At 38.5% G+C, this 24,377-nt stretch overlaps 1 protein-coding gene across 10 annotated transcripts in view; it reads right to left on the reverse strand.

Moving 5' to 3' along the window:
- The window catches only part of LOC122564768 (probable voltage-dependent N-type calcium channel subunit alpha-1B), a 594,873-nt gene that overhangs the window by 22,660 nt on the left and 547,836 nt on the right, over window positions 1-24,377 (reverse strand). For 7 of the 10 annotated variants that reach the window (XM_043719974.1, XM_043719969.1, XM_043719968.1 and 4 more), the window contains 4 exons: window positions 20,784-20,880; window positions 18,424-18,529; window positions 5,122-5,229; window positions 849-958 (listed from right to left, as the gene is read on the reverse strand). In XM_043719974.1, coding sequence (XP_043575909.1) covers window positions 849-958; window positions 5,122-5,229; window positions 18,424-18,529; window positions 20,784-20,880 — 421 coding nt within the window. Of the gene's footprint in view, window positions 1-848; window positions 959-5,121; window positions 5,230-18,423; window positions 18,530-20,783; window positions 20,881-21,306; window positions 21,404-24,377 lie in introns of all 10 variants that reach the window. The other 3 variants (XM_043719970.1, XM_043719967.1, XM_043719965.1) reach the window with 1 other exon arrangement.

Genomic DNA, 24,377 nt, shown 5'->3' on the forward strand with positions numbered 1-24,377 from the left:
TGTATGGAATGAGCTGCCAGAGGATGTGGTGGAGGCTGGTACAATTGCAACATTTAAGAGGCATTTGGATGGGTATATGAATAGGAAGGGTTTGGAGGGATATGGGCTGGGTGCTGGCAGGTGGGACTAGATTGGGTTGGGATATCTGGTCGGCATGGATGGGTTGGACCGAAGGGTCTGTTTCCATGCTGTACATCTCTATGACTCTATGACAACTTGTTGTACAACCTGTCTGAATTTTAATGTGTTTATTTCACTGGGAAGAAAATCAGGAGGCTTTTACAAAGGCTGAGCAATTGATGCTGCCAGATTACTGTTTGAATGGTGAAGATGAAAATTACTCCCAATACGTTCCTTCCTCTGTGGCAGTCTAGGAGGAGAGTAACTCACACGTACACCGGTATGCACCTATTCACTTGCACACACACACACACACATTTACAGATTTCTTCTCAGAAAGACTTTGAAGCAGCATTGTTGCATTACTGTAGAAATCCATGCAAAGTTAATATAAAATAGTCTAGTTAAAGGAAGCAGCATGGTGACTAACCAAATTTATATGTAATTAGTGAAGTTCATTGCTGGTGGAATTGGGATGAAATAATTATTGTTAATTTTTCAGACATGTGAACTCATTAAACAGTTACTGGGATAATAATTTAACAAGTGTTGAAAACTCAATATATCATCAGAGGTAGAAGTTAAATAGTCGTGCCTCTTGGAAGATGGAAAGTTGCTTTTTATGTTAAAGCAACATAAAATATATTTAGGGGGCTATCTCTTTTGGAACTTTAGAATCAAGAGGGGAATAACCATGTGTTGGTTCATGGCTCAGTCTTGCTAATTACCTGTGACAAGCTGCCTGGCTGCTGTTGTTGGATTCTTTTACTTTTGTTCTGCTTGTAGTAATCAAAAATCATCAGCGCTGCATAGACCTTCCCCACTGTCAACTCTGTGGCTGCAGAAAGAAATGACAAATGTGATAGCAATCCCCACTCTTGCAACCAATCATGAATGAATAAGGAGCTAGCTTCATGGGTTATCCTCTTTCAGAATTATTTCATTATCCTATATTGAACCAATGTATTGACCAGAAATATTGGGCAATATGCACATATAAATTTAAAATGTCAGCCAGCAAACAGTAGTACTAACTGTAAAATATCCTACAAAAGGATGATGAACATTCCACATCTTTAACATTCTAGTTAACGAAAGCACTTCTGTGAAAATCGATTTATCAGTCATCTTCCCCTGAAATTTCAAATATCCCTTCTAGACTCAAAAATCAAACCAATGTTTACCAATTTTGGTTTTAATTGTATAGAGCTGTGGATAGGTAATCTGTGTATCTCGGTTCTTGTCACTACAGTAACAATGATAGTCAAGCAGACAGACAATGGTGCAAATTAACAATAAACTGTGAGCCTATATTTACAATGAAGAGTCACCCATGCAACTTTTGTGCCTACTTCTTTTTCAGTGCCCTCCCACTAGATTAGATTACTTACAGTGTGGAAACAGGCCCTTTGGCCCAACAAGTCCACACCAACCCTCCGAAGAGCAACCCACCCAGACCCATTACCCTACATTTACCCCTTCACCTAACACTACAGGCAATTTAGTATGGCCACTTCACCTATCCTGCACATTTTTGGATTGTGGGAGGAAACCGGAGCACCCGGAGGAAACCCACGCAGACACGGGGAGAATGTGCAAACTCCACACAGATAGTTGCCTGAGGCGGGAATCGAACCCGGGTCTCTGCCGCTGTGAGGCAGCAGTGCTAACCACTGTGCCACCGTGCCGCCCTCTACATGCATTATGAAGGGCAGTTCTTGTCTGGTGCATGGTTGGCCTTTAAATATGGTACTGGCCATGAATTCCAAGAGATCCTGGTAGTGGCTAGTACTTCCATCAGTGGTGAGTGCATAATAGCACATGTGAGATGCCATCAAGGCTTGTGCTCATATAATGAGGGGAACTGCAAAGAACTGCATGAGAACACACTAGAGCTCAGGAAGAGAAACTCTCCACAGAGTCCCCAAAATTAACGCAAAGCTGATTTTTGGTAAAATAGAATCATAGAATCCCTACAATGTGGAAGAAGCCATTCAGCCCATCTAGGAGATACTGAGTGTCCAAAGAACATCTAACACTGACCCGCCTCCCCACACACCTCTGCACCCCCACCACCACCTTATCCCTATAACCCTGCATTTCCCATGGCCAATCCACTCAACCTGCACATCTTTGCACTGGGAGGAAATAAGAGACAGTCGCCTGAGGCTGGCATTGAACATGAGTCCCTAGTGCTGTGAGGCAGCAGTGCTAACCATTTGCTCTCACTTTGAGGGGGCTCTTGTAGTACAGTGGTAGTGTCCCTACCTCTAAATCAAGAGGTCCTGGTCCAAGTCCCACCTGTTTCAGAGGTGTGTAACAACATTAGAGTGACATGATGGTTCAGTGGTTAGCACTGCTGCCTCATAGCACCAGGGACCTGCGTTCGATTCCCACCTCAGGTGACTGTCTGTGTGGAGTTTGCATATTCTCCCTTTGTCTGCGTGGGTTTTCTCCAGGTGCTCCGATTTCCTTCCACAATCCAAAAACATGCAGGTCAGGTGAATTGGCCATGCTAAATTACCCATAGTGTTAGGTGCATTAGACAGGGGTAAATATAGGGTAGGGGAATTGGTCTGGGAGGGTTGCTCTTCAGAGGGGCTTGTGACTAGATGGCTTGTTTCCATACTGTAGGTAATCTAATCTAATCTCTGAAGAGATTGATTAAAAAAGCAGGTTAATTTAAAAAAGCGTAAGGAACAATTCAAGGGTCCCCTTGTGGCATAGTGGTAGTGTTCCTACCCCTCAACTGCAAGGCCTGAGTTCAAGTCCCATCTGCCTGAAAAGGTTGATTAGTAAATAACTAAGAGGATATTCAAGAGGTTCTTGAAGGAGTTGTGCCCCTACCTCTGAGCCAGACAAGTAGGTTCAAGTCCCACTTGTTCCAAAGTGTCACGATTGTCATTATAATTTCTATCTGCCTGCCCTTCTATCATGGTTACACCCCTGCCGAGGTGTCCTTGGAGAGGGTGCATTCCATGTCCGTTGCGTATTGCGCCTTTTGCACCCTGCAACCCCATGTAACCATAGGTTACGGTAGTACACGGACTTCCAGCCCAACTGTTCATTCAGCTGTGCTCCGGGATCTGTTGATCTCCGGGACACATTGATTATGGGTGGTTGCATTCCCTTTTTAGTCATTTGAAAATTGTTTTGATCCTCTTTTGGTTGCACTTCAGTCCTAATCTTTGGACATCTGGTGCAGAGGGGTATGAGTAAGCTGGAGGACCTCCTCATGTATCTGGACCTAGGCCAGACCAAGTTGGCAATTAACAGATTCAGGCAGCAGGCAGTGGAAGGGATTCATAACTGCTGGCTGTCTGTCCCTCTTCCATAGCTATGTTGTGCTTGGGTATCCTGAGAGAGTGAGCATGCGGTTTCCACCAATGCTGTAGATGCATTTAGTGAGAGATGGGCACCGCAGGGGATAGAGTGCTTTATCTCTCCTTCCAACTTCATTTTGATTTCTCTCCCTCACCTTTGATGGTCTGCATTGTTCTTAACAGGCTTTCCGTGTAACCAAATCAACTGGAAAACATGGATGATTTATTGGTGATTGTTTATGGATGAAACAAATAGCACATATGATCTGATGATGGGAAAAAATGTTCAATAAGAGCATATCTGAATGTAACAAAAAAGAAACAGATAAGAAGCTATTCAAACTAAAATCCAAAAGAATGGCAGATGCTGTATATCAGAAAGTAAAACAGAAATTACTGAAAAAGCTCAGGAGGTCAGGCAGCATTTGTGGAGAGAAATCAGAGTTAACGTTCTGGATTGACAGCCTTCCTCAGAAAAGCTATTCAATTGGTTTTGTGGCACAATGGTAGTGTCCCTAACTCTGAGCCAGAGGGCCTGGGTCATGTCCCACCTGCTCCAGATCTATAAAAAAGTCCCTAAAAACGGCAATTAAAAACTATCTAAGAAGCTATTCAACTGATGCTATTTATGTACGGCTGAGCCAGGAGGCCCAGGTTCAAGTCCCACCTGCTCCTGTGGTGTGTCATAACATCCCCGAACAGGTTGGTGAGAATATATCTGCATAGCATTAGGATTCTTAGTCGAAGATAGTTTAGTCAAGCACTGGGTGGTGCTTTTACCAACTGACTGTTGTATTTTCCTGTGTTATCAGTAAGTAACATGGGTTAAGCAGCTTGGATTTAGTTTACTTGAAAATCTCACACAGGCTTATTTAACCATGCAGAATAGAAAATAACATGTTCTGGTTCCATAGCAGATCCTTGCTTGGTTATTGTAACTGTTTGGGAAGACATGCAGACTACAATTCTCGATCACACATATTTCTGCATGCATGCTTCTTCTAACTTGCACAAATGCTGACCCCTCCACACTTCACGTCAGCTCTGATGAAGACTCAAAACATTAGCTTAATCTCTGTCCATGGATGCTGCCTGACCTGCTGTGATTTCCAGCATTTTTGCTTTCAGTACAGATTCCAGCATCTGCACTAATTTGCTCCTTCTAACTTGCTTCTGCTGGATTACATATTGCAATTGGCCATGTAGTGCCATTCTGATCCTGTCTCAGTAGCCATATCCAGCTCTTCAATCAATAACAAATCAGGCTTATTAACTGCAAGTACCAAATCATTAAAATAATTCACTGCAGAATGAACAACATTACACCATTTCATTTAATTTCTCAATTACCAACTTTCTCGATTGCACTTTTTTTAAGGAGTCTCAAATGTTTCTAACCTGTTTCTAAAGTTCAAAATGTGGACTGCTGTAACATTTACAAATGCTTGCTTTACAAAACACTACAACATAAGGCAAGGCTCTTCGCTTAAGTTTTCCATAATAAACTAACCAACCAATGCTTAAATTTAAGCAGTTGTCAGGTACCTTGGCTTATTTGTTTGGATTCAGCCAATTTATCCATTGAAATCAAGACAATATTGCCTCACTAAACACAACTGATGCCATTTCATATTTTTCAGGCAAAACCCAACTTTTCTAACTGAGGAAAAGTACTCACGTCGATGTGGAGGCACCAGTATATCCAAAACCTTTTGAGATAGATTTGGCCAAACAGCAGTTAATTCCTTCCGAAGCTCAGCATCACATTGTTGTTGGTATGAACCTCCTATGGGAGAAGACAAGCACAGTCAGACTCTGCCCCTGCTCCAGTGTACATAAAAATTATTGTTCTGTACCCATTGTGATCTACTTCTAGACAGACAGCAGCTGTATTTCTGTTCACCATGTGTGCAAGGCTAAATGGAAAGACCTAAGCCCTTGAGATTAACACTGTGAAGCAATATGTTGTCCATTCACTAGGCATCCATCTTGACAATGCATTACAAAAACAATCCTTCAGACTTGTTGTTCAATAGGAGATAAATTATGACTCTACATACTTAACTTAGAAGTAAGGGCAGGTAAGATGTGTAGATAGCCTCTGGAATCAAAGGGACTGCTTCACAATATAAAAATGCCCATGATAAGAGCAAATGCAGAGAAGGGAAAAAACAGGAAAATGTTGAAAGAGTGATGGAAGATAGTGAAACAGCATATGTGCCTCATTAGTAACTTTATTCCCTGCAAATGGTCAGCAGGGTCAGATTCACTCTCTTCACAGACAGTGTGAAAACACCTCAATGAATAGATGTAAGATATCCAACCACATTCCAACTGGTTCCTTAGGCTATTTTACAGGATAGTTGAGTTTAATAGTATTTACAATATACCAAAAGCATTATTTGAGATGTCTTACAGAATTTTCATTACACATCTTGATATAAGTTTTAGCTTAAAGAAGAACTCATGTTGCTGAAAATGAGTAAAATAAGGAAGGCTGGGTTCTAACAGGAAAGGTTTGCAAATAAATGGAACTATTCAAACAAAGTGTATATATATCCTTCTCTCTGAAGCAGTTAAAAAAACAGCTACACATTTACGTGAACAGGGAAGAACCAAAAACTATCTTCTGGACTTTTGTTAATCCAATTCTCGGTTATCATTTGTTCATTTACAACTAAAGGAACTGACATAGCTCAACATGTTTCCATATAACCCTGATCAGAGATGTTATTATAAATTTCCACATTCAGTAGAACTGAGGTATCCTCAATCAGAGGTAGGGACACCGCCACTGCACCACAAGGGACCCATTACTCATAATGTTCAATTTTGAACATTATTTTCTCCAAACATGAACCAGAATGCACTATCTGAAAATGTGGTTAGGCAGATTCTATCAAAACTTTCAAGAGAGATTCAGATATATACTCAATAAAGAAAAAAAATTGCAGAGTGAAGAAGAAAGGATGTGGGACCATTTGATTATTTCTTTGAAAGAGATAGCACACATATGATAGACAGCATGGCCTCTTCTATTCCCTATATTCTGTGGCTCCCAACTTCTTTCATCTCCTGATGATGCTGATGACATTTGCCAAGATATACCTCAACACTGGATGTGGATGTTTTCCAAGATATATCACAATATTCTTTACAGCCTTTAGATTTCAGCACAAATATGCATTTCAGACAGGTTGCTTCCACTGACTGTTGGAAAATAGATAATTCTTGCACCCTCCCCAGCTGGCAAAGAAATTGGTCTCTTTGAATGTGTACAAACACTCCACAGCTTCATTTCAAAATATTGAATATTTTGTTCAGATATATAGTCCCAACTCAATCATAAAGGAATCAGATATCTCCAGTGGATAGCCATTTCTCACCTTCAAGCAGGTTGACACTTCTACTTATTATGGAACTATAGTCATTTTCTAAGTAAGCCGAAAATCAGCCCTGTGATGGAAGTCTGGAACTCACTACCTGAGAGGGTGGTTTAGTCAGACATTCTTTTAATATATAAGCATACTTTGATATTCACTTGTGTTGCCATTGTTTCCAGAGCTATTGGCCAAAAGTGAAAAATGGGATTAGTGTAGTCAGATCTTTGTTGACTACATGGCTGTGATGGGCCAAATGGTCTCCTTCGATGCTGTAAACATCGATGAGTCAATCCCAATGTCTCCAATATACTTTCTGTCTCATTCAGCTGTCTGCACAGAAGCTATTTCACCTTCCGTTTCAAACTCTAAGTTTGTTGATTTGCATTGCTTAGTGTTTGGCCACCATAATTTCATTTTCTTCAGTTATATTCTATACCAAAATCTCATTTCCATGGTGAGAATTTTTTTTTAAGATAGCATATTCTGTAAAAAATAATGAAGAGACAATTTCGTTGTGCTTTGGCTTTTGTTGGAAATTGTGTTTTCTCCCTGGAAGAAATTCAGATGATACTGTATTTCTAATTAAGTACTATATTGTGGCATTATAAGAGATATTGAATAGTTTATCAGAAGAAAACTAAATTAGTTGATCTCAATGTTTTAACACACACTATATTACTAGAGATGTGTAGTTCAATTTATTGAATAACCAAATGCAAAATTGTTTTTCTTTCTCAAAGACTAAATTATTATATGTTGTCTTCAGGTAGCTTCCCCCTTTACAGAATTCCTTGTGGTCTGTTCAATGGAGCCTTTAAAAAGTGACGCAACACCTTGGCTGCAGTGCTCAAGACTTGCACACTACAACTAGCCTTCCCCCTAGCCAATCTGTTCCAGTATAGCTACAACACAGGCATGTATGCACCAACATGAAAAATTGGCCAGGTAGGACCTGGCAATAGAGAGGGCCAATCCAAACCCACCAATTATCATACGATCAATCTCCATCCTCAGCAAAGCCATGGAACATATCATCAACAGTGCACTTACTCAGCAATAGTTTGCTCACTGGTCTCGACCTCATTACAACTTTGATTCAAACATGGAATGAACATATCAATTTCAGAGATGAGGTGAAAGTGACTGCCCTTGACATCAAGACAATATTTGACAGAGTGTATCATCAACAATGAGGTCAATTGAAATCTACATTGGCTAGAGTTATACAAAATAAAAAGGAAATCGTGTGGCTGATAGAAACCAAATATCTCAGCTGCAGGGTATCACAGAGGGTGCTCCTTTGGGTAATGGCTGCATGCAAATACCTTCAGCTGTTTCATGAATGACCTGTGTATGTTGTTGATGATTGCACAATGTTCAGCCCTCATTGTATCCTATGAGATACTAAAGCAGTGTATTCCCAAGTGCAGCAAGGCCTGGATGATACTCAGGAGAAAGTGAGGACTGCAGATGCTAGAGACCAGAGTTGAAAAATGTGGTGCTGGAAATACACAGCAAGCCAGGCAGCATCCGAGGAGCAGGAGAATTGACGTTTCGGGCATATGCCCTTCTTCAGGAATCGGTCAGTTGGTTCCGTAGGCAGGTGCTGAGGAAGGAGATGTGACTGTGGTAGTGAGTCTGTTTCAGGACATGGCTGAAGAGCTTTAGGGCAGAGGAGATGACCTGGGGGGTGCAGTGAGAGAGGGGCTCACTGAGATCCTTGTAGAGGGTGGAGGAGAGCTTCTTCAAGGTAGGCATCCTTGCAAGAGGATTTGCAGTAGGTTAAGATCAACTAGGAGAAAGTGAGGACTGCAGATGCTGGAGACCAGAGTTGAAAAATGTGGTGCTGGAAAAACACAGCAGGCCAGGCAGCATCCGAGGAGCAGAAGAATCGACGTTTCGGGCATAAGCCCTTCTTCAGGGATATTCAGACTTGGAGTGATAATTAGCAAGTATAATTCTAAGTGCCAGACAATGACTATCTGCAAGAAAAGACAAGTTAACAATCACTTTTTGACATTCAATAGTATTATTGTCACTGCTCTTGCGGCTACATTATTTACCTTGTTGGTTCAGTTACATTTCGGGTCATTGAACATCCTACCATTAACATCTGGGGAAACTTAATGAGCAAAAATGTAACTGATGCAACAGCATAATTACTGTGGCTGAAAGGGCAGGTCAGATGCTGGGAATTTTTTAGCGAGCAATTCACCACCTGACTTACCAAAGTTGTCCACCATTTATAATGTACAAGTCAGGAGTGTATGGAATATTTTCCAATTGCCTGGATGAGTACAGCTCCAACAACACTCAAGAAGATGAACACAATCCAGAACAAAGAAGCCCATTAGTGTAGCATCACATCTATTACAGAATATCCACACTCTCTCTGGCACAATTACTGCAGCACTGGAGCAACTTATCAGGACTCCTTCGTGAGCATATTGCAAACCAGTGCCCTCCACCACCGAGAGAATCAAATGCAATAGCTGTTTAGGAATACTGTTGGCTACAACTTTTCCAAGTCATACATCATTGTAACTTGTGGTGGGGAATAAATGCTGTCCTTGCCAGCAATGCTAACATCCCTTGAACAAGTTACAAAAAACTGTTGCCAAAGATCGTAAATGTAGTGCTATGTCCAGCATTTCTCATTGAAGAACAAGAAGAAAAGACCACTTTGGGTGAGTTATCCCCATTTGAGCAGTAGCACTGAAGGCTACCTGCTAAAATTATAGTCTTAATTTTTCCACATAAATTGTTATAAGTGAGCTTCTTAGATTTTCTTATGCCAGCTTATTTAAATGTCCAAAAAAAGTTTATATAGTGATCACATTTTGGTTATATGATCTCACCATTTTAGCCTCAATATTTAAATGCAGGGTACTCAAGACTGACTGCTACAAATCTATATGTATTAAAACATGTATTTCAATAAAGGTTTCGAGAATGTAACAGGTTCCAGGCTTTTTCTGAAGCAATCTGCTGTGGATTACATCATCTTTGAGAAGAAGTATAGTGTCACTGTAATTCTCCTCCAGTCCTAAAATGTTGAATAAGTGACTGATTTATAAATTGCATAACCAAGGAAAACAAACATCTCTCAGCATTTCACATTCCTGAGCATTTCCAGGAAGTGGGATTGGAATAGGTGACGTTAGTGTACAGGCTGGGTGAGTACGGCAGTACTGGTTAACACAAAATGGCTTTAAATCAATTGAGGAGAAAGAAATACAGAAAGAAATGTGCCCTAGGACAAAAAGAGAATGAAAGATGGCATTTTGTTGGAACTGCATAACCCATTTTTCTTGTCATTTGCATGATTATTAATGCATCATTTACAATCATGTGAAGTGTAAATCATTCCCATCTCTCCAGGGTATCATGCCAACATGAGGGACCTGATATCACCGTTATTAATTTGCAAAGAAATATCTATAAATGCATTGCAAGAGCCATTCATTTTGACATATGAGGGCAGACATTAAGATTGTATTTGGATTTGGATCGTAAGTTCTTGTAAACTTAATGCAAGTTGCACAAATAAAGTATGGACAGAACAAAAACTAAGACTGGAAAACTTCCAAATGCCACTGAAGGAAGATATTGCTTTTATCTGTTAATCATAGGAAAAGCTGAGCTGAATGATCAAATGCAATGGTCAGGGAAATTAGGAAGTCTCAGAATGATGTGCATTTTCAGATCACTCTGGTAAAGAGGGATCGAAGGAAGATAGCATGAGTATGTACTATTTTAATCCAAGTTTAATGTGCAAATGCCATATCTAATGAATCTGTTTAACATGAAAGACAGAGGGCAGAATGTGCTCAGCTCCTAAACAGAAGGTCGTGAGCAAGAAGCTTCCCACCATCAAGAGCAAAATATCCAAACTTCCAACAAAGTGTTGATGGTCAAGAAGTGATTCTCACTAGAAGGCAGTGGGAAGCCTCATTATTAATTCATTGTACCTCACTGATATCTAGTTTCCTGTTTTCTCTCCTGCTGGATAGAATACAGACAGTGCCAATTCTCAAACATGGATGTCAGAGCAGTAAGAAGAAACAAAAATTGCTGGAGCAACTCAGTAGGCCTGGAAGCATCTGTGGAGCGAAAGCAGAGTGAACGTTTCTAAGACCAGTGCCAGACCTACTGAGTTGCTCCAGCAGTTAGTTTCTGTTTTTGGTTTTGTTTCAGGTTTTCACCATTGTAGTTCCTGGTTTTAGTCAGAGCTGTAACTGACAACTCCAGCACTGGACTTCCAGCAGGCTTCAACATCTCAGGGCACGTTCCATGCACGCACCCACTGTCCAATGGGACCTCCAGGTTCCTATCGACAAAGCGGGTACCAATTATCCTCTGTCCAACACGTCCTGGTCAATTAAAATGAATTGTGCTGGGCAGCTGTGGACTGCTAGCACCTGACTGGGTGCACAGCTCGGCTTTAAAGATGGCTCTCTACCAGGAATCCTGGGAGGTCCCAGCAGCAGCCAGTACTTCTGCGTGTAACAAAGTGGAGAATATGACGAGCAGACTGCCATGGAGACGTGGCGCATAGGTAATGAGACAAGTTTCGGAAGGAAGCATGAGAAAACTCATTAAGCTTTCTTTATACTCCGAGATCATGGAAGGTGTTATATAATGCCAATAGATTTCTTTTGGATAAAACTTAAGTCATTCCATCTCAAACTTAAATTCTTCATAGCGGGTATTATCCTTCATCAACTATTGACTCATGAATGTTTTAAATGATGGCAATCATTTGGAAAATGCTCTTTTCTCAAAACTATGGTGATAACAATAAACTACTCAAGCTTTGTGTTTTAAGTCAGTGAATTTCTAATCCCTAACGGATGTTCCATATTGTCTCGAAGTTCTACACTGTTTTAACCCATTGAGTGTAGTCAGTATGCCTTTCCTTTCTGTTTTTGAATCAGTGAGGGTGTCTCTTTTGTGAAACTACTGTGAGATCAATTGACAGAACATTAAGACTGCTGGACTTTTAACTTAGTTTTTTTTAGTTTAAATCAAGAAGGAATTTGTTATTAATTATTCCTTTATTTCTTTTTTTTACTTATTCTACGAAGGTAATGCTTAATTAAGGTAATTTCTCTTACTAATTTATACCTACCCTTTTTGTACCCAGGTACCTTTGAATTTAAGATGGTGCCATGTGTGGCAACACCATACACGGTTTTACTCGACTCCTGTACTTGAGTACACATGACAATTAAATCTACATCTAAAAATCTAAAATATCTAAAAATTATGTTTGGTGCATCCGCCTACAGACAACTTTTGTATCAGTGGGTCATTACCTTTCCTTTAACCATGAGGACATTAATGCTTCTACTGCAAAGTCAGCGAGAGAAAGTTATATTTTACATATTACTCCAATTATATTGTCAACATAATTTCCATCCAAGTACAAGTAGTTTTACTGAATCTTCCTCAATCATATTGTGGAGTATTCTGGACTGTCTGGCTAGACATCAAAACATGTTGAAAAAGAAAATGCGTTGGCTGGGCAGTGATTCAATTGAGAGGCAGGATGAATTGGAAGTCCATTGAATGAATATTAAAAAGCCATTTTGGTGTAATAGCCTCAATGAATCAGATAAATAGTGTGATTTTGAAAATCTAAAATTAAAATTGTTGCTAATAAGTTAGTTTTAGAAGATTCAATTTTTTAAAAAAATGAAAGTTGAGGGGAAAGCTTTTACAGAGAATAATTGCAGGCTTTACTGAAACACACAAATGCAAAATCACAAATGCAAGTCAACAATTCGAGAAATTTTTTTTAAGAAAATATACACAAGCCACTTTTTATACAATTTCTGAAGTAGAAAGATATTAAAACTGACTTTCTGGGTTCGTTATACATTTCTTGATATTAATGGAATAAAAGTAAAAATTCAACATAATGTCACCTGTACCTTCAGTCACTTTGAAATTGACAAAAGATTTAAGATGTGATGAATCACATTTGCCCATACAAAGAAGTGCTGTCTAAACAACAAAGAACAATACAGCATGGGGACAGGCCCTTCAGCCCTCCAAGCCTGCACTGGCACATTTTGCTCTTCCATCCTAAAAGTGTCTTCACTTACAGGATCTGTAGCACTCCATTCCCTACCTATTCATGTATTCATCCAGGTGCTTCTTGAATGTTGCTCTTGATTTTGCTTCCACCACCTCCTCTGGCAGTGGGTCTCAGGCACACATCACCCTTTGTGTGAAAGATTTGGCTCATCTCTTTCAAATATCCTGCCACCTCCCTCCACCTCACCACACCTTGAATCTATGTCCCCTAGCAATTGACCACTTCACCCTATAATCTTCAGTGCTTTTCAACAAGATTCTAGTTTAATATTTTGATTCAAATAATTAATCTTTGGTGGTGGTGCAAACTGGGCAATTTTGAATCAGATACCCTTAATATACTACACTTGATATTTAATTCTGTTTGCAATGACAGAATTGAAACAGGATTAAACTTTACCTGTTGACATTGCATGTTATATCAATGCCTTCATCATTTATTGACACCCTTATATGATTCAATGTTTGTTAGGTCATGAATATCAGCAATGACCCTTCCAAATAATGGATTCAATTTAAGTACATGATTAAAAATGTCACGATTGCCTCATATCAAAAAACTCAAGTCATTTTTGCACAAAGATGGAATGTGGCATAAAGTAAAATATTATGCAAACTAAGTAACTTTGAAATATTTCAAATGATCTTCTGAAAACATTCTACAAAAGGGTTAAAACTGTTTTTTCTTTAAGTTCTATTAATCATACTTGTGGCATTTTGTTCTCCTCTAGACATTTTAAACTGAGGAGACAGCAGAACATACCATTGAAGAGTAAACAGATTTTTCTGGTTTCTAGCAGATCAGCTTTCACTTAAACAGCAACTTCATAGATCTGATTTGATCACTCTTTGTGATACAAGGTGACCAGGCCATGTTGAGTCTGTACACAGGCATCAGTTTTCAAATCTATATTCCACAGCAGCAGATGTCAATGGCTACTCCACCCACACAGGATAAGTAAAGCTGGCTCCTGCATGAGTCAAAAGCAGAGAAGTAACGGCCAATTCCAGACCCATTCACTCTGCTATGTACTGTCAATTCAGAACCATATTGCTTGGTTCTTTTAGGGAACATCATCATGCAACAAACTGTCAACTTGAAAATTAAGAAAATTCAAGTGTTATATTTTAACTTTTGACAATATCACCCTGCCATCTCAAACTCAAAAATGTTTTGCGGCCAGAATACAAGACAAGCAATTATAATTAAATAGCTTGTCTTATAATTTGCAAAATACAATTGGATGTCAAAAGAAGACATGAGAGATCTATATTCTCTGGTAAAAGAAAACAAACCATTAAAAATTTGCAAATTTGGAAAAGAGTTCTCATAAATTTATCTTGTCAGAAGTTTTGAGATTTTGATTATTGCCATTTCTATTATTCAGTTACCATCACAAGTTGCTAATTACTATATAATTATCATTTTCGTATTACTGACCCAAGTTGACTGCAGTATATATTATTGTTTTCTAATGGAAAGTTATGTTTTTACTTGGAATAAAGATTTTCAGTGTGGCTGAATTGAAGAACTTTCGGAACATTTCCTGATGTGATTCTCACAATTCCTCCTTTCAGAATTATACATTGTCTCATTATAAGCATAGAAACACAAGTACATTCTGAGTTGGAAAAAGGAAGTTCCAATTCATTTTTTTTCAGAATCCTGGTCGAAATTTTCATCCCTTCACTAACTTTAATGAAAAATATATACATCTATTGATATTCATCTAAAGCTATATGCTTGCTCAAAATTCAAGAGACTGATAAATAAAACTAGTAAGTATAAGTAATGCAATATAGGAGAAAACTTGAATTTAGCAATTTTAACCTTATTGCAGAAAGCCATGCTTTTAAACTTACATTAAGTTTGTCAATGGAGGACAATGTGCCTTGAATAACTGATCAAAGTTGGATGTGTTGTGACCTGCAAGTTACAGCAATAGATCCTAACAAAGTTAACATGCAGCTGGTGCTTTAGCCTGCGTCAACTGAAGGGAGTAATTTATAAACATCAGGAAGTTCATGTAGTGAGCACTGCTAGGCCATTGTAGTATGAACAAAGGGAGAAAGATCAGTGAAGATGTCAGTAATAAGATTTACATTAATGATTGCAGATTGCAGCTGGTATTGTAGAAGCTTAATTTTATTGACAAATTCAAATGATTGCTTCACTTGGTTTGCACATTTTTCCCTAACTCCATGTTTTAGTCTCCCCTACTTAAATGCTTGCCAACTGATATCACTAAACCAAAAGTGTTGTGACTAAATTATTTACAAATATATAAGCATGGGTTCCTGGCAGTGATTAAAAGCCATGTTTCCAGGCCCTAATCTGCTTCATAAACTTCACCAGATTATTAGACCTACTTAGGCAACCTAATATCCTTTGGATATCCAAACTCTTGGATACGTGGAAGTTGCAAGTATTTTTAATCAACCTGTTCACACCTATTATGACACATTTTGGAACTTGAGCCCAGAACTTCGGCCCAGAGGTACGGATGCTATCTTGCATGTGACAACAGCACTTAAAGTGGAAAGGTACAAGCTGACTTTTATAAGACAGCCTGTGTAATTTTCCTTTTCTCATTTATTCATGGGATGTGGATGTTGCTAGCTAGGCTAGTATTTATTGTCCATCTCTAATTGTCCGTTGCCATGGGTTTCTCAGCCAATGGATGCCAGACCAGGGAAAGATGGTCAATTTCCTTCCATAAAGTGCATTCATGTACCAGATGGCCTTTTACAACAATGGTTGCCTGTTAACTAGCTTTTTAATTCCACATTTTTACTCAATTCAAATATCACTGTGTGATTCGGACCAATGCCCTCAGAATATGAGCCTGAGCTTCTGGATTACTAGCATGATGACATTCTCTCTGTGTCACTGCCTCCTGAATGACATTCATCAATTGCCTTGCCATATTATAATGCTGACCAAGAAGCCCAAAGTTTCATTAGGTCAGACATCCACTGCAGCAAGAATAAAATGTTTAACTTCATTGAAAATATAGAATTATATTTATTTACTTAGGTCATATAAAAAAAGGAATATGCACACTTCACTATTAACAGTATGAAACTCCTTGAATCAATCAAATTAGCTTCATAAACTATCTTCCCTTTCATTCAACAAGCTCAATGCTTACATCCACAATGCTGTGTAGAAGTGTAGCCAATATCAAAGCCAGGGTGTGTTGAACTTTCCTTCAATAAGTTTGGCAAACCAATTGTAATAATTTCAATTTCAGTTTCAGTCCTCTGACCTTCAGCCTACCAACCTCAGAACCTAGATGCCAACCATTAGATGTTCTAAGTAATCCCTGAGGAAACATGTTCCAAAGGGAATAACGTCTACTCTAGGCCTTCTACTCTATTACAGGCCATTGTATTTGATGAAACTTGAACACTGCCACTGTTACTGCTCCCTAACTCTTCACCTCTATATTTACTTAAAACCAGTAACATCTCAAACTGACCCATTTCTGATAAGAGCTCGTTGACTTGAATGTTATTTTTCTCCAGTTGCTGCCAGATCTGTGGAGCATTCCCAATATTTTCTGTTTCATTCCGTCTCTGCTTTCTTCGACCATTGCAACATAATCTGCATTCACTCCTACACTCTCAGCCTCTGCTGCCGCCTCCCTATTTTCCACCTTTAACAACTTCAGGCATAACAAGTTGACCATCTCACTTGCAAACTGCAAAACTTACATATTGCTGCTCCCTACATATTGAACAAAAGCTTGCACTTTTACTGAGTAACTCACATACTAGTTGCAAAGAGAGCCAAGCTGACCCACCAGTGTAAGGCTTGCCATTCCTTCCTCTAACTGCGGAGTTGAAAGGGCAGGGGTAAGCCTTTCTCTGAAATTAAATCCCTGGGAGGCTAAAGTCCTGTTCAGTGAGAGCAGCTGGTAGACCATAGACTGGCAGCTCTTGCACCTGGCGATGCCAAGGAGAAGGCTGAAGCAGTTGCCGGAAGGACCATTAAGATTGTGAAGACCAAGGTGTCAGCTAAACTTCTTTATTGAGGGAATGTGGGGAGATCACAAAGAGTGCACGCAGGGAATTGAAAGAGTGGGGTGGAGGGGGGAAGCTGACTCAAAACAATCCCTCATGCCCTATGTCCAGCCCCTCAATCAGTTCATTGGGACATCCTCGAATAGTTCCTATCCTCTCCTGCTCCTCACCAATCGGCCTGCAATGGTTTATGAGCCAGGAAAGGTAATGTTTATCCATCCCATCTCATACAGAGATAACTGAGCCGATGGGGTTGGGGAGGCAGATCGGTCCTTAAGTAATCATTAATTGTTCCCTTGACAGCCTCAGTTGGCAGTGGAAGGCCCCAGTTCCACCTTCCTGCCCAGAACTTAATTCGGATGGAAGAGGGAAGGTGATGGGTTCAGGAATACCATCACCTTGCTTAATTCAGTCACATTCCCACCTCCAGCCTGCACCTCTAGGATTTAAAGATTCCTCTCAATGGCCTGTATTGTTATTGATGGTCTTCTTGCTCAGCTCCAACACTTTCTTATTCCAGAAAGCTGACTTCAAGATTTGTGTTTAAATTCTTTAACAATTTTGGCTGCTATTAATTAGTGATGAATTATTTTAGAATCATTGGAGGAAAGTAAGTGAAACCTCCAACAATTAAATCCTGCATTGAAACATATCTCCATTGATACAGGAAAAGAAAATGAAACTATTCCAGTGCAAAAAGGAATTGTAATCAGTTAAATGCCTAACTTAGATAACCAACAAGAAAATGATATCAAAGGCATATGCTATTTTTAAAGCCTCTCAAAATTTTCATCTTTTATATCAATGGATCATCTGCTGAGCTGGATCCATTTTCAACTTTGAAATCCAGCCTAGCATTCAATACCTGTCATTTTCAAGACAAAATCTTAAAGCTACCATGCTTGAAAATAACAGAGCAAAACAATGTCCTCTTTCCATTTTAAAATGAAATTCAGAGAAAAGTAGGCACAGTTCCTTTTACAACTTTCAAAAGTTGTAAAAAGTTGTACCAAGCTGTCAGTTTAAATCACGGGGGAAGAAAAAAATTACAACAGAGGCTGACAGCACTTTGTCTTTTATATTTTCAATGCATGGCGACAATTGGGACAGTGCTGTAACACAGCAAAACAATTACACAGTGCTGGCAATTCACAGATAGACTTACTTTTGGAGGTTAGGCTTAATCTGAATCATTACTCTTTTGGAGGGCTGGTGCAGACATAATGGGCCAAATGGCCTCCTTGTGCATTGCAACAATTCTGTGATTTGTAAGGAGCATTCTAACATTTCAAAATCAAGCACTGTAACAGAATAACAATTGCCCTACTAGGTCATGTTTTGTTGTATGCTTGGAAATGTATGTTGTAATTAAAACATTTTGACGCAATCCTTCCAGTGCATATTCAATGATCTCAGTTCTACTACCAATGCAATATTGCCTGGTAGGATGATATGGCCTGTCCACTCACCTCCAGCAATCTTGATATCGAGGGCTGTTCTAATCAATGCCATCAGTGTAGATGTGAAATGCACAGAGCCATCTTCAGCAATTGGCATGTTCATTCTTACAAGCCGCTGTGAGCAAATAGCAATAAGGACATGGGGGAATTAGTGCGTTTTCTGCACTGAATATAGCTAACAGACAATGCGTGTGATAAGCTGCACTTTAACAATGTTACCTCTTCATCTGCTGATGCAACACGTGTCAAATCTGAACCAACCTTCTCTTTAAAAGAGTGCTAGGAAAGTAATACGAGATTGCCTTTCTATTTTGTACAATGGAAATATAGAAAACGTATTGTTTTGATAACTGATTTGGTTTGGTCTTCAACTTTATCTTTTTGTGGCCTCAGTAGGATTGCTCGTAATCATTGCACATCTTGTATCTAATCTTTCAATTGCCTGAATTGGACAAATGGAAATACGACTTAAAAACACTTCAAGCAACAAATCAGTAGCCAATATCTTCTGAGGGCAGAAGAATTAACTAATAAAGCACTTGAAAGAAGACAGGTTCACAATTTTGGCAAACCCAGCAAGAGCTTGCAATGCTATGACACCAGCTTGAATCAGCAAACCATGAGTTAACTGAGCATCTTTAGTCTTAATACAACACAATGCAACAAACAACTTACTGAAATAGAGTCAGTGTGAATCCATTCGAGAGCAAGAGAAGTGAGCGACAGAGAGAGAGAGAGAAATGCATAGCAATGAGCAGACAGATGGAGAGTTCCCCAATAGAGCTGAAACAGGCGCAGACTTGCATGCAATTTAAAAGACGAGCAATTTAGTACATGCTAGAATGCGATGGCACATGAACTGTACAGGGATTTGTTCTGCTGTTCTGAAGAGACTTTTGAAGACCTGACAGAATGATATACAATTGCGGAAGGAAAAGAGAACAAACTTTAGATTTACAATTGAATTTTAAAATAATAAAAAAAAGCAGATTTTGAGTTTTTGCCAGACAATAAGATTTAAAGAAAGTTCTTTTTGCGAATAGTAAGAGGACAGAGAAGTTAATAAAGAGAAAGATCTTTGTAACAATGTAATACTCAGTACAAATTGTTAAAGATGGAATATTGTCACTGTATATAGTACAGGCTAGATACAATCACAATGTTCCACCACACATCTACAAGTTCTAAACTAAACATGTGCTGTTATACTTAGTAGCTGTTATGACTGCAAATAAATTACTGGACTTACAAACAATTGAATGCCAATGGTAATGAGTGAATATGTAATGCACAATTATCAAGAAAGATCTTTATGGTTGATTTATCTAAAATTTTTGTTCTTTTGTTGCTTCACTTATGGAGAAAATAAAAGCAATAAGTCTCTCTTTTTGTGCCTGTCTCTAATTACATTTCAATTTCTGTAATTCTATGATCTTATAAAGATTATTTGCCTCCACTCTTTGTATTTTACTGTTTCTCGGTGTCATTCTTATGCACTATTTAATTCATTCCACAACTAATTCCCTTTCACAGGTTTTGCTAAAACTGTGTTTCAGAAATCAATGTGTTGATGTGGTATTGATTTTTTTAAAAAACAAATAAGCAAAACAGATTGTTACATTAATTTTAAATGGCTGTGTGACTTCACAAAATCAAAGGAGATGCAAAGAAAGAACAGTTGAGGTGAGACATGAAACAAGAACGGCTTGTGACAGGACATTTTTGGATACCAGACACAAAAATTAACACACAGACAAATCATCTGCACAACCCTATTTGTATTGTTCAATTTAACGTATATAAAAGAAACATGTGATTTGGTATTTATGTTAGAAAGCTCTGGATCACTGCTCTCCACTCTTCTGTTGGAAGCCATTATGGTTGTTATGGAGAAGGTGCTCCTATTGTTGTTAGCCTCATTGTGTGAACAAATTTCTGTGATTTGAAATATTTTCCTATAGCTGCAAGATACTGCAAATGCATCGTAATTTATTTGCGTTCATTAAAAAGACAGCAATTCAAAGTGGTGTGCAAGATCAGCAACAGAATTTGACATGGAAAAATCCCTCCACTTAATTAAGTATTTGTTTGTTGTTGAAATTCAACAGAAATTAAAATAAAATCCTATTTAGGTTTCTATAAAATGTAATTGAACACTTTATGAAATATCATTCTTAATTGACTAAACAAAAATGTTTTAATTTCACAAAACACAGACAGACAAAAAATATGACTGACAATTTGACTTCTGAATGGAAAATAGAAAAATATGAACAACAGTTACATAAATATAACAGCACGCACAGGAAAACACAGATTTGGATTTGACACGCAAAAGTTGTTTTGTGTGTGCTTGGTTCATATGCTACCTTGTAGGCGACTCTTGCAGGACATTTCTTTCCCAGGCCTAAGGGTGGACACATGTGTCTCAGCATCTCATACATGTCATTGTAAGTGATGCGCCCACTTTGGAAAAGAAGTGAAGCAAAAGCGAAGACAAAAACACAAAACAGAAAAGGGAACAAAAACAAAAAAAGAAAAAGAAACACAGAAATCCAGGTTAATTAGATTCCAAATGGAAATGTAAGATTTTCCAGTGCAAATACAGGCTTTGCATTGGAATGTGTCTTCTCGCAATGAAATCTAGACTCCCTAATCCCTGTTTCAATAAGGAATGATTGACAGCTTAGCACATGATAAAAGGGATGTGTAAACAATGGCTTCCTGTTGGAGAACATACTTCAAGTCAGCATGCCAAGAAATCTCTAGCAAACTCATAAAAGCTAAAACATTGGACTGAATGGAGGAGATGGTCAAGTCAATCATTCCTACTCAGATGCAGGCAGTCAAGTTTGTTTTTTGGATATTCTGCTTATCAGTTTAAATTCAAACCTTATAGGCCAACCTATGTGGGCAGTTCTTTCCTAAGCCAAGAGGTGGTGAGATAATACGCAACAATTTGTACATATCCTTATAATGAATCCGGTAACTGGAAAAAGAATTTCACAAGTTAGAAAATGAGCATTAGAATTGAGTTTATATGAAACAAGACTTATCAGTGAATTGATTGGTTCACACAAACTAAAGGGACAACACAGTACATGCAGAAATAATTGATTTTGGAACACAAAAAGAAAATATTTCCAAGTGGGACATTAAGAAATAAATACCTATTAAACAAAAGCTACTTCCTCATTAGGCTGCTCTTGCACAGGTAAGTATATATTTTGAAATAATTTATTTAAGTCATAACCTGAGAATTTTAAATGGTCTCATTCATGTTTTAGGGCTAGAGTCTTTTTTTCCAAATGGTTTACACAAACATGCAGGAGTTACAGTTCTTAAACTTAAAATAAAAGCATGCAACATTTGTATTACTGGATGGGTGGCAACTCCAGCTCTATACAATTTGTAAGCTTTTTTCTGAGAGAAGCTGTGAATAGTACCAACCCCTGAAAAGTCTTTCATTTGCCAGACATCAAACAAATTGGAACTGAAGTATTTATCTGGACACTTCACTCCATGGTAATTTTTTTTCATAGAAAAAAAAAACTTTATGAAGTAATTATTGATTGAAAACCCCAGACAGTTCATGAGGAAAGCTATACATACACTTGATCCTTAAGAAAATAATGAGAAATGACTATCATGAAAACAACATTCACAATGACAATGCAAATATTTTAAATGTGAAATCTAGACAGCATTGGTTTAACATTAAACATATTCAAAATTAAATCAAAATGGGCACACAATAGTTACAATTGAGTTTCATCACAGTCCAAAATATTAGTCCAGGGTTACATGAACTGATTGATAGTTAGTTAACAATAAATGAGAAAAACAAAATGAAAAATCACAAACTTCCAGCTTGAATTAATGAATGAATTAATCAATTTTGACATTGTTAACTTTTGAAAAGAACATTCTATGCTGTATTTTTAAATTTCAATTTTCAATTAACTGGGCTTGTTATTCTTGAATAAATCCTTCACATATATTGCTATCTGCTTTTATAATTATACCAAATGTAGATTTTATCTTTAGTAGTTCCACCATTTTGTTTGCCTTGTCCAAGTTATCTGCAAAATGGAGAGTTAGGAAGTGACAGGTCATCCTCACATTCAGTGTGAATATTAACTCCTATAAGTACATGTGACCCCCTCATATATTTCACATCATTTTTACATCCTACTCTTTTCCATTTGTCAGCACTTGGCCCATATCGCTCTAAACCCTTCCTATTCATGTACCCATCCAGTTGCCTTTTAAATGTTGTAATTATACCAGCTTCCACCATTTCCTCTGACAGATCATTCCATACTTGCACCACGCTTTGTGTGAAAAAGTTGCCCCTTAAGTCCTTTTTATATCTTTCTCCTCTCACCCTAAACCTATGCCCTCCAGCTCTGAACTCCCCCATCCCAGGGAAAAGACCTGGTCTATTTACCATATCCATACATCTTATGATTTTATAAACCTCTATAAAGTCACCCCTCAGCCCTTTCAGGCTCTTCCTGTAGCTCAAACCCTCCAACCCTGGCAACATCATGTAAATCTTTTCTGAACCCTTTCAAGTTTCATAACATCCTTCCAATAGGATGGAGACCAGAATTGCACGCAATATTCCAAAAGTGGCCTAACCAATGTCCTATACAGCCACAACATGACCTCCCAACTCCTGTACTCAATACTCTGACCAATAAAGGAAAGCAAACCAAACACTATCTTCACTATCCTATCTACCTGGCACTCCAGAATTTAAAAAATCAAAATCAAAATTTAAAATAGGCACAGATATCTAAGTATTTTCATGAGACACTTGAATGATATTTTAATCAGACAGGCTTCGTCAATGTGTTTAGAGAAAACATTTACATTGGAGGCAATTGCTAGCAAGGACAATCTAGCAAAAGTTATATCTTTGCTTGTTTATATGTTGGGAGACTGATGATTTAACAGGACTGTCACATTCAGAGTTACAACTGGAAGACAGTGTGAGCTCATTTCACCATTTACCATCCATTTGTAATCAAAGTCAAGATGTGTCAGTATAGTTCCTTTCTGTGGCCAATGCTCTTATTTTCAAGGACTGCTTAACAGGACTGCTCCTCGGATGCTGCTGGAACTGTTGTGCTTTTCCAGCACCACACTAATCTAGACTCTGGTTTCCAGCATCTGCAGTCATTGTTTTTACCTAGAATCACAACTTAATCAGTCACAGCTTATGGTACTCAGATTTTGCTGTTTTTGCTCTAAGCTATACAGAGTAAGGGTGTGTTGTATTGGATGCAAGGATGTGAAACAGCAGTGATCATACACATCCCATGTCCACACACATTGGCATACGACATGTAGCCACCTAACCGCATCATATCTCTTATCCGTGGACAGTACATTCTGCATTTCAATGCTTCACTTTGGCGTGCCCTTACCCTACTCATTACAATTCTGCTACAAATACACTTTGCACTTTGGGCCAAGCACCGATCTCATGGATTCAACAGGATGCATTTCAGGGCTGCTCACTTGCTCTCTATGCACTCACTACTCTTGCACCTACTATGATGTTAACAGCATCTCTGTCTTGCCTTGCTTTACTCCTTCAGATGTACTTTGAAGGCTCACAGTTTTGTCTGTCCTGCCTTGCTGTCAGTTGGGCAGCTTGGCCTGGTTGGCAGTACTCATCAGTCAAGGGAGGTGGTCATGTTGCTTATGACTCACTGCTCTGTCAATCTCAATTTTTTTTTATATTTCAAAAATATACTTTATTCATAAAATAATTTGATGGTCTGTACAGTTGGTCATGCCATACATATGTAAACATGTACATACAGAGATCAGAATTTATCATTTTTATACAGGTCTGTACATTTTTCAATCATATGCCCATATGATTAGCTGAGGCGTCAGCAGAGCCCAAATGACTGCATGGACCCCCTGTTCTTCATTAGGCAGGCAGA

The sequence above is a fragment of the Chiloscyllium plagiosum genome, chromosome 30 (assembly GCF_004010195.1).
Source record: "Chiloscyllium plagiosum isolate BGI_BamShark_2017 chromosome 30, ASM401019v2, whole genome shotgun sequence".
Taxonomy (NCBI): Eukaryota; Metazoa; Chordata; class Chondrichthyes; order Orectolobiformes; family Hemiscylliidae; genus Chiloscyllium; species Chiloscyllium plagiosum.